The sequence below is a fragment of the Impatiens glandulifera genome, chromosome 3 (genome assembly GCF_907164915.1).
Source record: "Impatiens glandulifera chromosome 3, dImpGla2.1, whole genome shotgun sequence".
In the NCBI taxonomy this organism is placed as follows: Eukaryota; Viridiplantae; Streptophyta; class Magnoliopsida; order Ericales; family Balsaminaceae; genus Impatiens; species Impatiens glandulifera.
The window spans coordinates 59,544,038-59,557,399 of NC_061864.1; the positions used below are offsets into that span (position 1 = coordinate 59,544,038).

The window sequence follows — 13,362 nt, forward strand, 5'->3', positions numbered from 1 at the left end:
AGCTTAATAGAAAATTATTTATTGTCTAGCTGTGATCATACTATAATTCATATACTATTTTTCCTGTGTGAAATTTCAGTGTTATAAGTTGAAAAGAGGTTGTTCTGTTCAATAGAGATTAGAGAGTAAGCTAGAAGTTCAGAAGCAAACAGTTGTTAAGACATGTGGTTTCTAACTGGGTTTGTGTAGTGTGTTTTATTCAAATCAAAGTCTTCTAGTAGATATCTTTTCGGTTGTGGAAGAAGGGGTGACGTAGGAGTTTTATCTCCGAACATCCCTAAAACTCCCTATGTTCTTTACTTTCTGCCATTTACATTCGTTCATCTGAAGCTTCAAATCCAACAAACGTTTTCCGCACTTGAACTTGTTCAAGAGTTTGTGAAAATTTGTAAAGAATAGAAACAGATCTTAACTTCTAACAGAGTTAAAATCGAATTGAAGTGTATAAGTTGTTCACAATAGTCAGACCTCTGTCTCTATTGTCAACACCGATCTTAACAAGTGGTATCCGAGCCTCGTTTTCTATTCTCAAACATCATCAGATCCTAAATCATGTCCATGGCTTCTACCAACAAAGTTCGTATGTTTTGTAAGGAAAACTACAATTGATGGAAGGTGAGAGTGCAAACTCATTTATCTGCCATAAATGATGACATGTGGTTTGTCATCACCGATGGTCCGATGAAGATTGAGAAGCCAAGATGTGAATGGAACAGTGAGGATAAGAGGAAGAACAACCTCGACAATATGGCTAAAGACATCCTCTACAAGACATTAGATGATAACATGTTCAACAAGATCATCACATTCATCCTAAAGAAGCAATAAATAATAGTAACAACACTAATCTTATATCAAAATTTTGTGATGAGTCTGAAACATGTTGTCCTAATCCTATTATTTCTGAAAAATTGTGTTGAAACTGATATTTTGTCTAATAATTATAGTTCATCAACCAAACCAGAATCAAATAATCAAGACATTGACATTAAAAAAAAAATCTTCTGAAAAATGATATAAGAAATGATGCATTAAGAGAAAGTGAAAAGATTAAAACAAAAACCTATTTGGTCAAAAAGATTATATAATGAGCATCAAAAAAATAATTATGTTCCAAAAACTTTCCCATTTCAGTCATATGAGATTGATCCAAAACATGAGTCTTTTCTAATGAACATTAATAGAATTGTTGAGCAAAATTCTTATAAAGAATCTAGTATGAATGAAGGCTGGAATGAAGTCATGAATCGAGAAATTAAAGCTTTAAAAGAAAATCAAACCTGGAATTTAGTTGATCTTCTTAAAGGTGAAAAAACTATATGATGTAGGTGGATTTATAAGACTAAGATCCAAGTCTTATGGTTTAATTGATAAACTAAAATCTAGACTCGTAGCGAAAGGATACAACTAGAGGGAAGGTATTGATTATACCGATAATTTTGCACTAGTTGCAAAGACTGTCACAATTAAGTTAGTATTAACTTTAGCATCGACTAATTATTGGCATTTACATCAAGTAGATATTAATAATTTGCTTTATTAATGAAAACATTTATATGACTCCACCAAAAGAATATAATCATAATGGAAATGAAAAAGCTTTAAAACTTTTGAAAAGTTTATATAGTCTTAAACAATCATCTAGACAATGGAATGAGGAATTTACTAATAAATTAATTTTTTATGGTTTTAAACAATCTTCGCATGATAATTGTCTATTTGTTCAACATAAAGGAAACAATATTACTATTCTAATTATATATGTGGATGATATGCTCATTACAAGAAATGATTTGTTTGAAATTTCAAATATTAAAAAATTCATAAGGCTCATCGGTCGACTTATATACCTTAACTTCACTAGACTGAATATTGCCTTTAGTGTCCAACAATTGAGTCAATACATACATCAACCAAATGTATTACATTGTAATTCAACATTAAGGGTTTTAAAATATCTTAAAGATAATATTTCGTTGGGGCATTTTTATCCATACAAAGCTAACAAAATCATTGAGTGTTTTTCAAATGTCGATTGGGAAAATTGCTCAGATAGTCGTAGGTCTTTGACATGATTTTTCATAAAATTGGGTGATTCAATCGTCTCATGGAAAACTAAAAAACAAACCACTATTTCGAAGTCAAGTGCTGAAGTAGAGTATCGCAGCTTAGCTTCTTCAATATGTGAGCTTGTTTGGATTTCATATATCCTGGTTGATTTGAAAGAAATTATTAAATTGTCAATTACGATGTGGTGTGATAACCAAGCATCAATTCACATTACCCAAAATCCTGTTTTTCATGAAAGAACAAAACATTTAGAATCGATTGTCACATTACAAAGGATAAATTCAAAGAGGGTTTATTGTACCAAAATACATTTATTCTCAACATTAGCTTGCTGATTTTTTTACAAAGGCCCTAGATCCTGTTCGATTTCGAATGTTGTTTGTTACGTTAAACCTCAAGGATGTTCACCTTAAAAGGGAGTGTTAAATGTATGATTTATGTTTACATAGGTATGCCTATGTTTATTGTAAATGTTTGTTGCTAAGTTATAAATCAAACATTAATTTAATATTTTGTTTATACATTAGTTAAAATAATAGTGATCAATGAAATATTTTGACATATATACTAAAATATCTTCAAGATTTTACAGATTTCTCCTCAAATTCGCACCACCATTCCTTCAATCCCTCTAATTCCACATTTCCCTAAACCACTTAATTCGAATTCACATATTTCATTCTTTCATCCTCAAATTTGCACAACAATTTCATCAAACTCTCGTGTGTGGATTTGGCATTGGAATTGGAATTGAAGTTGGAGGGTCCAATTCCAATTCTTATGTTTGGTAGACACTCTAATATTAAGAATTGGAATTAGAATTAGAATTCCAATGGAATTCAATATAGTGTAATTTTATAGTTCTCAATTCCAATCTTTTTAGGTCAAAATTGTAATTAATTTCACACGTTTTTGACATGTTTAATACGTTTTAACACGCTTAACACGTTTATGCACGTTTAACACTTTTTTGACATGTTTAACATGTTTTTCACATGTTTAACACGTTTTTGGCACGTTAACATATTTTTCACATGTTTTTGCACATTTAATGCGTTTTTCACATGTTTAAAACGTTTTTGGCACGTTTCACATGTTTTTGGTACGTTTTGTCCCATTTAACATGTTTTTCACGTTTTTCACGTTTATGGCCATTTAACACGTTTTGACACGTTTTTCACGTTTTTGAATTGCTTAACACATTTTCACAAATAAAACACAATCACGTTTATGTCACGTTTAACATGATTTTAACATGTTTTCATGTTTTTGGCACGCTTAACATTTTTTACATGTTCAACACATTAAACACGTTTTGGCACGTTTAACATGTTTTTGACACGTTTAACACATTTTTCACATGTTTAACACGTTTTTCATGTTTTTGACATGTTTACCACATTTCATACACTTTTCATGTTTTTGACATATTTAACACGTTTTGACGTTTTGGCACGTTTTGGCACGTTTTCACGCTTTGGTACGTTTAACACGTTTTTGACATGTTTCACATATTTTTCACGTTTTGACACATTTTTGGCATGTTTAACACGTTTTTCATATATTTGGAACGTTTATAACACGTTTTTGACACATTTAACATATTTTCACGTTTTTGACACGTTTAACATGTTTTCACATATTAAACACATTTATCATATTTTGGCATGTTTAACACATTTTTTCACATGTTTAACATTCTTCACGTTTTTGACACATTTAATACGTTTTTACATGTTTAACACATTTAACATGTTTTCATATTTTTGGCACGTTTAACACGTTTTGGCATGTTTAACACGTTTTGGCACGTTTAACACACTTATGACACATTTAATATTTTCGGTCCGTTTAATAAATTAATTTATTTTTTAAAATTAACAGGATTTACCATATTCAAGACTTTATTTAGTATGAATGATTTAAATATTATTTAAATAATTCTTATTACTCTCACATATTATTTCTTAAACTAATTTAGTAATTAAAATATAAAAATAATATTAAAAAATCAAAATTATGAATGGATCAAAAAAAATGTATAATAATGTCAAAGACATATTAGATGGAGCAAAAAATAAATTAAACGAACCAAAAATATTATATGTTTCAGAAGTATGTTAAACAGGCCAAAACGTGTTAAACATGTCAAAAATGTATTAAACGTACCAAAATGAGTCAAAAGTGCCAAGACGTGTTAAATGTGTCGTTAAACATGTCAAAACTTGTTAAACGTGCCAAAATGTGTTAAATATGCCAAAATGTGTTAAATATGCCACAAATGTGTTAAACGTGTAAAAAATGGTTAAAACTTGTCAAATGTGTTAAAAATGTCAAAAACGTATTAAATGTGCCAAAACGTATTAAACGTGTTAAAATGTCAAAAATGTTTTAAACGTGTTAAACATGCCAAAAACGTCAAAGACGTGTTAAATGTGCCAAATGTGTTCAATGTGTTACAAATATGTTAAACGTGCCAAAAATGTGTTAGACTTGTCAAAATGTGTTAAACGTGCCAAAATTTTGTTAAACATGTTAAAAACGTATTAAACGTGTTAAACGTGCCAAAATGTGTAAAACGTGTTAAACCTGCCAAAAACGTAAAAAAATGTGAAAATATATTAAACATGTCAAAAACATGTTAAACGTGTTAAAATTGTCAAAACGTGTGAAAAACATGTTAAACATATTAAAATGTCAAAAACGTGTTAACCGTGTCAAAAATGTGAAAAACATGTGTTTTAAGTGTGAAAATTGTTAAACATGTCAAAAACGTGTTTAAATGTGCCAAAAATGTGAAGAACGTTTGAAACGTGTTGAACGTGTTAAATATGTCAAAACGTGTTAAACATGTCAAAAACGCGTTAAACATGCAAAAAAACGTGTTCGATTGTAAAAGAAATCAGCGTAATAAAAATCAAGAGAATATATTGAAGTGGAAGATGGTTAGTTTATATTGGGATTGAATTACAATTCTATAATTTTTCCAAACATAGGAATAGGAATAGGAATAGGAATTGAAATTAAATTACAGTTTTATAATTTTTCCAAACATAATAATTGAATTGTATTTCAATGCCAATTCTAAAGGAATTAGAATTAAGATTCTATTCTCAATTACAATTCCACGGATAAAAACATACCCTAATTGAAATTCATATATTTCATCATATCTTATTATTCAAGAATTCCATTATTAACGATCTTCCTAATTTCTTTAAATTCGAATTTGCATATTTCATTATATCTTATCTTTCAAAATCTTCAAGGATTTCATTCTCAAATATATACCATCATCATTCCCTCAAACCCTCTAATACCAATTCTCATTGTTAACACCACCATCAAATTCACACCTTTATTCCCTCAATCCTTCTAATTCGCATTATTAACAACACCGTCAAATTCACACCATAATTTTTATTATACATATCATTTATTATATTCATGCCCATTAATTTAGAATCAAATTGAATTTAAATTTAAATGATTCATTTTGTACAACAAAAAGTTTTAAATAATTGTCAACACCAATTCACTAATTTTTACGAATTAAGGATTAAGCGTTATAATATAAAAAGTATAAAAGGTTTGTTAGGATTTGTATCTCCCAAATCCTACTAGTTTGAAAACAATCTGTAAAAACACAAGAAATAAGAACACAAGAACACACAGATTTATAGTGGTTCACTCAAATTGAGCTACATCCACTTCAGCCACCACCAGATTTACTATGAAGAAGAAGAAGGAATACAGAGTTTTTGCCTCACACTTTATCTCTCTAGATTCTGTCTAACCAATGTAAACCCTTAATAATCACATATTTATAGGGTAAACATTCAGGTAATAAACCTAAATAACTTTGGTCAGGCCCAAGCCCAAAACCAAAAAAGAAAACCCAATAAACTCTAATTAACAATGTAGAGTTTATTATAAGTGTAGGCTCCATAACTCAACAATCTCCCACTTGGAGACTAACTTCATCATCTCTCGATCGGTAGTGGCTTTCCATTCGGTGTCTTAACGAAGAAGACCAACTGAAGTTGCACACAACTTCAGTTTCTTATTAGTCACGGCTTTCGTCAACATATCCGCTGGATTCTCACTCCCGGGAATCTTCTCAAGAGCTAATACTCCATCTTCTAAAGCTGACCGGATGAAATGATAACGAACCTGTATATGCTTCGTCCTGCCATGATAAACAGGATTCTTTGCCAAATGAATAGCACTCTGACTGTCGCATCGCAACACACTTCCCTCGTAGTCTTGACCCAATTCTCGCAAAAAGGGTTGTAACCACATCATCTCCTTAACAGCTTCTGTCACAGCAACATACTCTGCTTCACAACTAGAAAGAGCAACAATCTTCTGCAATTTTGATACCCAACTGATTGCAGTACCTCCTAGAGTATAAATGTACCCTGTTGTGCTCTTCCTACTATCAACATCACCACCATTGTCAGCATCAACATATCCTTCTAAACTCATATTAGACTTTCGAAACACAAAGCGAGACCCGTACTTCCTCTTAAGTATCGTAGTATCCACTTTACTGCTTCCCAATGTTGTCTACCCGGATTGCTCATGAATCTGCTAACAACTCCCACTGCATGTGCTATGTCTGGTCTTGTGCAAACCATCGCATACATAATACAACCAATGGCAGAGGCATACGGAACAGTGGCCATGTAATTTTTCTCCTCCTCTGTTGAAGGCGACTGATCTTTAGATAGTCTGAAGTGACTAGCTAAAGGGGTAGTAACTGGTTTTGCATCATACAAGTTGAACTTGCTAAGAACTTTCTTCACATATTCTTCTTGTGAAAGCTTGAGAACTTCTTCATCCCTGAAAATTCTCATCCCAATGATTTGTTTAGCAACACCCAAATCCTTCATTGCAAACTTTTCAGACAACTCTTTCTTAAGCTTGTTAATCTCATACAAGCTTGCTCCGGCAATCAACATGTCATCAACGTAAAGAAGAAGAATAATGTACGATTTATCAAACCTTTTGATATAGCAACAATGATCAGCTTCACACCTCAAAAAATTGTTACTTTTCATGAAGCTATCAAACTTCTTGTACCATTGCCTTGGAGCCTGTTTCAAACCATACAGACTCTTCTAAAGCTTGCACACAAGCTCATCTTTTCCTTTGATTTCAAATCCTTCTGGTTGTCGCATGTAAATCTCTTCATCTAAATCACCATGAAGAAAAGCAGTTTTGACATCCATTTGTTGAAGATGAAGGTCTTCTTTCACAACCAAACTCAAAATAGTTCTGATTGTCATCAATTTAACTACTGGAGAGAAGATCTCATTGTAGTCAATACCTTCTTTCTGTTGAAATCCTTTCACAACCAATCTTGCCTTGTACCTCATGGTTTTATCATGTTCTTCTTTAATCCCGAAGATCCATTTATTGTGAAGTGCTTTCTTTCCATTTGGTAGCTAAGTGAGCTCCCAAGTCTGATTCAACATCAAAGAGTCTATCTCATCTTTCATAGCAGACTCCCACTTAATTGATTCATTAGATTGTATTGCTTCCTCATAACATTCAGGTTCACCTCTATCTGTCAACAAGATATAGTTCAGAGATGGAGACCATCTCTCAACTGGTTTTCGATTCCTTGATGATCTTCTCAACTGTATAACCGGTGTTTGCTGATTTACCTCTAGGGCCACGTTCTCAACGATTTCATCTTCAACAACACATTGTTCTTCTTCGACAACCGGTATATATTCAGCTGAAAATTCTCTCAAATCGACTGTACCAATCTCTTCCAACTTGGAATCACCACCTGATGTCTTCCCAACACAATCTTTGTAGAGAACCTGTTCATTGAAGATAACATTTCTGCTACGAATGATCTTCCGATTTTGATTATCCCATAAACGATAACCAAACTTGATATCACCATAACCAATGAAAAAACATTTATTAGACTTTGGATCAAGCTTGCTCCTATCACATTCATTAATATGAACATATGATAAACATCCAAACACTTTCAAATAAGAAAGGTTTACCTTTTTATTGCTCCAAGCTTCTTCAGGAATTCTGAATTCAAGAGGAACAGAGGGTCCCCTGTTTATCAAATAGGCAGCAGTATTAATAGCTTCTGCCCGAAAGGTTTTAGGCATCCCTGCATGCAATCTCATGCTTCTAGCACGCTCGTTCAATGTTCGATTCATTCTTTCAGCTACTCCATTCTCTTGAGGCGTTCGGGGAACAGTCTTCACCATACTGATCCCATTCTCAGCACAATACTCTTTGAAATCTGAATTGATATATTCACCTCCGTTGTCGGATCTCAAGCACTTAACTTTCTGATTTGTTTCATTTTCAACCAAAGCCTTCCACTTCTTGAAAATAGCAAATACTTCAGACTTGTGCTTCATAAAGTAAACCCATACTTTTCTTGTTGAATCATCTATAAAAGTCACATAGTAGTATGATCCGCCAATAGAAGAAACAGGTGCAGGTCCCAACACATCAGTGTGTACCAACTCTAGTCTTTCTTTCTTGAGCTCCTTCCCAGTTTTTAAGAAACTCACCCGTTCTTGTTTTCCAAGAATGCAGGTTTCACATAACTGATGTTCAACAGACTTCAGTTCTGGAATCTGCCCATTCTTCAAAAGAATTTCCATCCCTTTTTCGCTCATATGGCCCAACCTGCAATGCCACAGCTCACTGTTCTTCGACTCATCAACTACAGCAGCAACTGATTCTATGCAAGTTGAAGTCGTATATAACGTTCCAGTTTTGTGACCTCGAGCAACAACTATTGCTCCTTTAGTCACCTTCCACGCACCATTTCCACAACTGAAATTGTGACCTTCTTCATCAAGTTGTGTAACAGAGATCAAATTGCGCATTAAACCTGGAATGTGTCTCACCTTATTAATCTTCCAAACAGAACCATTTGCCATCTTCAATTTGATGTCACCAATGCTAACAATATCCAGTGGCTCACCATCTGCGAGATAAACTTTCCCACAGTTTCCAGCCACATAATTCTCCATTAATTCTTTGTGAGCAGTGGTGTGGAAAGACGCTCCTGAGTCCAAAACCCATGAATCTATCGGGCTATCAACAGACAGAAGTAACGCATCAGTGATAGATTCTGTAACAACGTTGGCTGCATCATTTTTATCATCACCGTTTTTCTTCGGTGCTTTACAGTTCCTCTTCAGATGACCCTATTTACCACAATTCCAGCACTCAAATGTCCTCACAGACTTGGACTGACTCCTCCTGCTCCTTGACATAGATCTGCTCTTACTTCGGTTGAAATTTCTATCATTACCTCTGCCCCTGTTTTCCACATTCAGAGCAGAACCTTTGAACGTTTCACCAGAATCAATTTTACGAACCTCTTCAGCAAGAATACGATCTCTAACTTCAACAAATTTCAGTTTAGCATTTCCAACTGAATTACTAATTGCTGCACTCATAGGTTCCCAGCTATTTGGTAGAGATGCTAACAAAATCAGGGCACTAACTTCATCCCCAAAATCAATCTCAACAGATAGCAATTGATTCACAATTGTATTGAATTCATTCAAATGAGTAGTGACAGAAGTATCATCAACCATTCTTAAGTAAAAGAGTCTTTTCATTAAGTGTACCTTATTGTTAGCAGATGGTTTCTCATACATATCAGAAAGAGCTTTCATCAGACCCATTGTGGTCTTCTCCTTTGCTACATTATGAGCAACTGTCTTGGCTAGCGTCAATCGGACAACTCCCAAAACCTATCTATCAAGGAGTTTTCATTCAACTTCATCCATCTTCTCTGGTTTCTCACTCAAAGGAACATGAAGCTTCTTTCCATAGAGATAATCTTCAATCTGCATTCTCTAGAAGGCATAATCTGTCCCATCAAATCTTCCAATCCCATGTCCTATACTATTCTCACTTGCCATTGTTTCCAATGCTCAGATCTAGCCTAGCTGCTCTGATACCAGTTGTTAGAATTTGTATCTCCCAAATCCTACCAGATTGAAAACAATCTGTAAAAGCACAAGAAAGAAAAACACAAGAACACACAGATTTATAGTGGTTCACTCAAATTGAGCTACATCCACTTCAGCCACCACCAGATTTACTATAAGAAGAAGAAGGAATACAAAGTTTTTGCCTCACACTTTATCTCTCTAGAATTCTGTCTAACCAATGTAAACCCTTAATAATCACATATTTATATGGTAAACATTCAGATAATAAACCTAAATAACTTTGGTTAGGCCCAAGCCCAAAACCAAAAAAAGAAAACCCAATAAACTCTAATTAACAATGTAAAGTTTATTATAAGTGTAGGCTCCATAACTCAACAAGGTTATCTCATGAGAAAAAGAAAAGAAAAAAGAAAAAGGGGTCTCACGATAAAAGAGTTATAAGTCATAATCCATTTGATGAAAAGAGAAACAAAAATGAAGGATGCGGCCACCTGCCGTTGCTCATCTCACTTAGCTGTAAGCCCACAAGCAATTCGAATATCCCATGTCCATGCAAACATGAAACATGGCATCAAAGCTGCATGCAATCATCATCCAATACTCCCCCTCCCCCTTATAAATTCCCCATCTCTCTTCCCTTAATTCTCATCCAACAATTAATACTCAGAGAGCGCCATGAACACTTCACTGCTCTCTCTCTCCTTCCTCCTCATCATCTTCTTGGGCACTGTCTCCGCCAGGAGCAGGGGACAGTCTGAACATGGCTTTAGCCAAGAAGACCAGGCACAGTGCCAACTTCAGAGGCTCAATGCCCAAGAACCCACATTTAGAATCCAGGCCGAGGCCGGCGAGTCCCGGATCTGGGACTGGAAGGATGATCAGTTCCGCTGCGCCGGAGTTGTCGCCGCCAGGCATACTATTAACCCACGTGGACTCTTCCTGCCTTCTTACTCCAACGCCCCTCTCCTCATGTACATTGTCAAAGGTAACGGTATGTCTGGAGTTTTGATGCCTGGATGCCCAGAGACATTCCAATCATCTCAGGAATCCCAGCAGCAGGATGATGAGAAATCCACTAGGTTCCACGACCAGCACCAGAAGATCCGACGATTCCGACAAGGAGACGTCATTGCCATCGGCGCCGGCTGGACCCACTGGTGCTACAACGACGGTAACGAGGATGTGGTAACCATAGTCGTTGAGGATACCGGCAATAACCTAAATCAGCTCGACCAAAACCCACGCGTAAGACAGACGGTCGGACAGAACATAATTTATTCTAGATAGATAAAAATTAATTAGTATATCTATGTATGTATGCAGAAATTCTTCCTCGCTGGAAACCCACAACAAGGATTCGGAGGGGCAGAACAACAGGGGAGAGAAAAATACTACCAGGCCCACCAGAAAGGCGAGAAGCAGAACGCCGGCAACGTCTTCCATGGAATCGAGGAGGAACTTCTGGTTCAGATTTTCGGAATAGACAGAGAGACGGCCAGGAAGCTTCGCGGAGAAGACGATAAGAGAGGTCACATTGTCCGCGTGGAACAGGGCTTTAAAGTCATCAGCCCACCATCGAGGAGGGAGGAGCAAGAAAGAAGATTCGACAACGGCTTGGAAGAAACCGTTTGCTCTACCAAGTTAATCGAGAACATCAATGACCCTTCCCGCGCCGATATCTTCAACCCACAGGCCGGCAGGTTCAATACCCTAACCAGCTACGACCTACCCATTCTCAAATCCTTGAAATTAAGCGCAGAGAGAGGGGTTCTTTACAGGGTAAGTATACTATTTATTTATTTATTGAATCGCCTAAACTAAACTAAATGATAAATCTAACTATTTGACTACAACAGAACGCACTGGTGAGTCCTCACTATAAGCTAAACGCACACAGCATTCTATACTGTACGAGAGGAGACGCTAAGATTCAGATAACTGACCAGAGCGGCAGCTGCGTGTTCGATGAGGTGGTCCGTGAAGGACAGATGGTGGTGGTCCCGCAGAACTTCGTGATGGTTAAAGAAGCCGGTGAACAGGGATTCGAATGGGTTGCCTTCAGGACCAATGACGTCGCCATGCAAGGAACCCTAGCAGGACGGACGTCGGCCCTTCGCGGCCTTCCCGCCGACGTGATTGCGGCTTCTTACCGAGTTTCAAGGGAACAAGCCATGAGGTTGAAGACCAACCGGGAGGAGACTTTGATGTTTGAGTCCAGGTCCCGTTCCCCCAGAGTGGCGGCGGCTTAATTAAATCCTAGTACTTAAAACTACCAAATAAATAATATAGATCGAGCCCATAAAAGGATTTTCAGCATTATTTTTCAATTTTAGCTTCCTTTTTATGAGATGAGATATATGTCATTGAACTAGATGATAAATAACACTTTGAAGAGAAGAGGTAATAATTTGCTCTTAAGATTACTTGTTGTTTTTGTCTTTCTCAGCTGCATACAACTCATCTGTCTCTTCCTATAACCCTTATTAATTAGCATGACAGAATATATAATGACATGTTATGATTGATGAAAGATTTCCCATTTTAGAATATTATAAAGTAAGACATTAATCCAGACATTAATCCAGTTTAGATCCGAAATTTAAATTTATTTTCGAGAAGCCGCTTCACTTCATTTTACATTACCAGCTGTAAAAATCATAATTATGTTTTTACATGTGTTTTACAATATAAAACTGAATAAAGTTTGACTGTAAAACTGAACAAAGTATCATTTTGACTATTTAAATAAAATATACTAATTATTTTATTTATAAATTTATTTGTAATATATTTAAATTATTTTTTTGAATTATTTTATAATTTATATAATTATATATATATATATATATGTAAACATATTAAAAATAATTCTATATAAGATATTTAAATAAATTTGTAAAAAAAATATTTTAAAAAATATTTATAAAATATTTAAATGAATTTATTTTATATAATTATATTATATATATATATATATAATATATATATATATATAACAACATATTAAAAAATGTCTTATAATTATAATATTGAAATAACAAAAAAAAAACTCAAATAACATTATAACTTACTTTATCTTATCATTCTGCACTTTCCATTCCAATGTTTGTATGTTATAAACCTTCTAAATTTTAATTTTTATTTAAGTCTAAAATTTATGATAATTTTTTTGTTTATAATGAAACTCGAAATTTGAATCCTTGTTATATAAGGTTCTAACAACTCACTGTCATAATTTAACTATTTAAGATTATTCAAAAATGTAAAAAAAAAAACTTTTATGTTCGTTGAATAACATTATATCATTTTTGTTTTATTAATAATTAATAAT

At 34.4% G+C, this 13,362-nt stretch overlaps 1 protein-coding gene across 1 annotated transcript; it reads left to right on the forward strand.

Moving 5' to 3' along the window:
* Positions 1-10,706: 10,706 nt before the first annotated feature.
* LOC124930511 (11S globulin seed storage protein 1-like) lies at positions 10,707-12,280 on the forward strand. The gene is made up of 3 exons (XM_047470846.1): positions 10,707-11,276; positions 11,355-11,810; positions 11,888-12,280. Exons 1-3 carry the CDS (start codon positions 10,707-10,709, stop codon positions 12,278-12,280), a joined length of 1,419 nt encoding a protein of 472 aa, XP_047326802.1.
* The last annotated feature ends 1,082 nt before the right edge of the window (positions 12,281-13,362 follow it).

What these genes read in the sequence shown, in the direction of transcription:
- LOC124930511 (XM_047470846.1), top strand. Translation starts at nt 10,707, where the DNA reads ATGAACACTTCACTGCTCTCTCTCTCCTTCCTCCTCATCATCTTCTTG. An exon ending in AGCTCGACCAAAACCCACGC is followed by an intron (nt 11,277 to 11,354) that starts GTAAGACAGACG and finishes GTATGTATGCAG; the next exon opens with AAATTCTTCCTCGCTGGAAA. An exon ending in AGAGAGGGGTTCTTTACAGG is followed by an intron (nt 11,811 to 11,887) that starts GTAAGTATACTA and finishes TGACTACAACAG; the next exon opens with AACGCACTGGTGAGTCCTCA.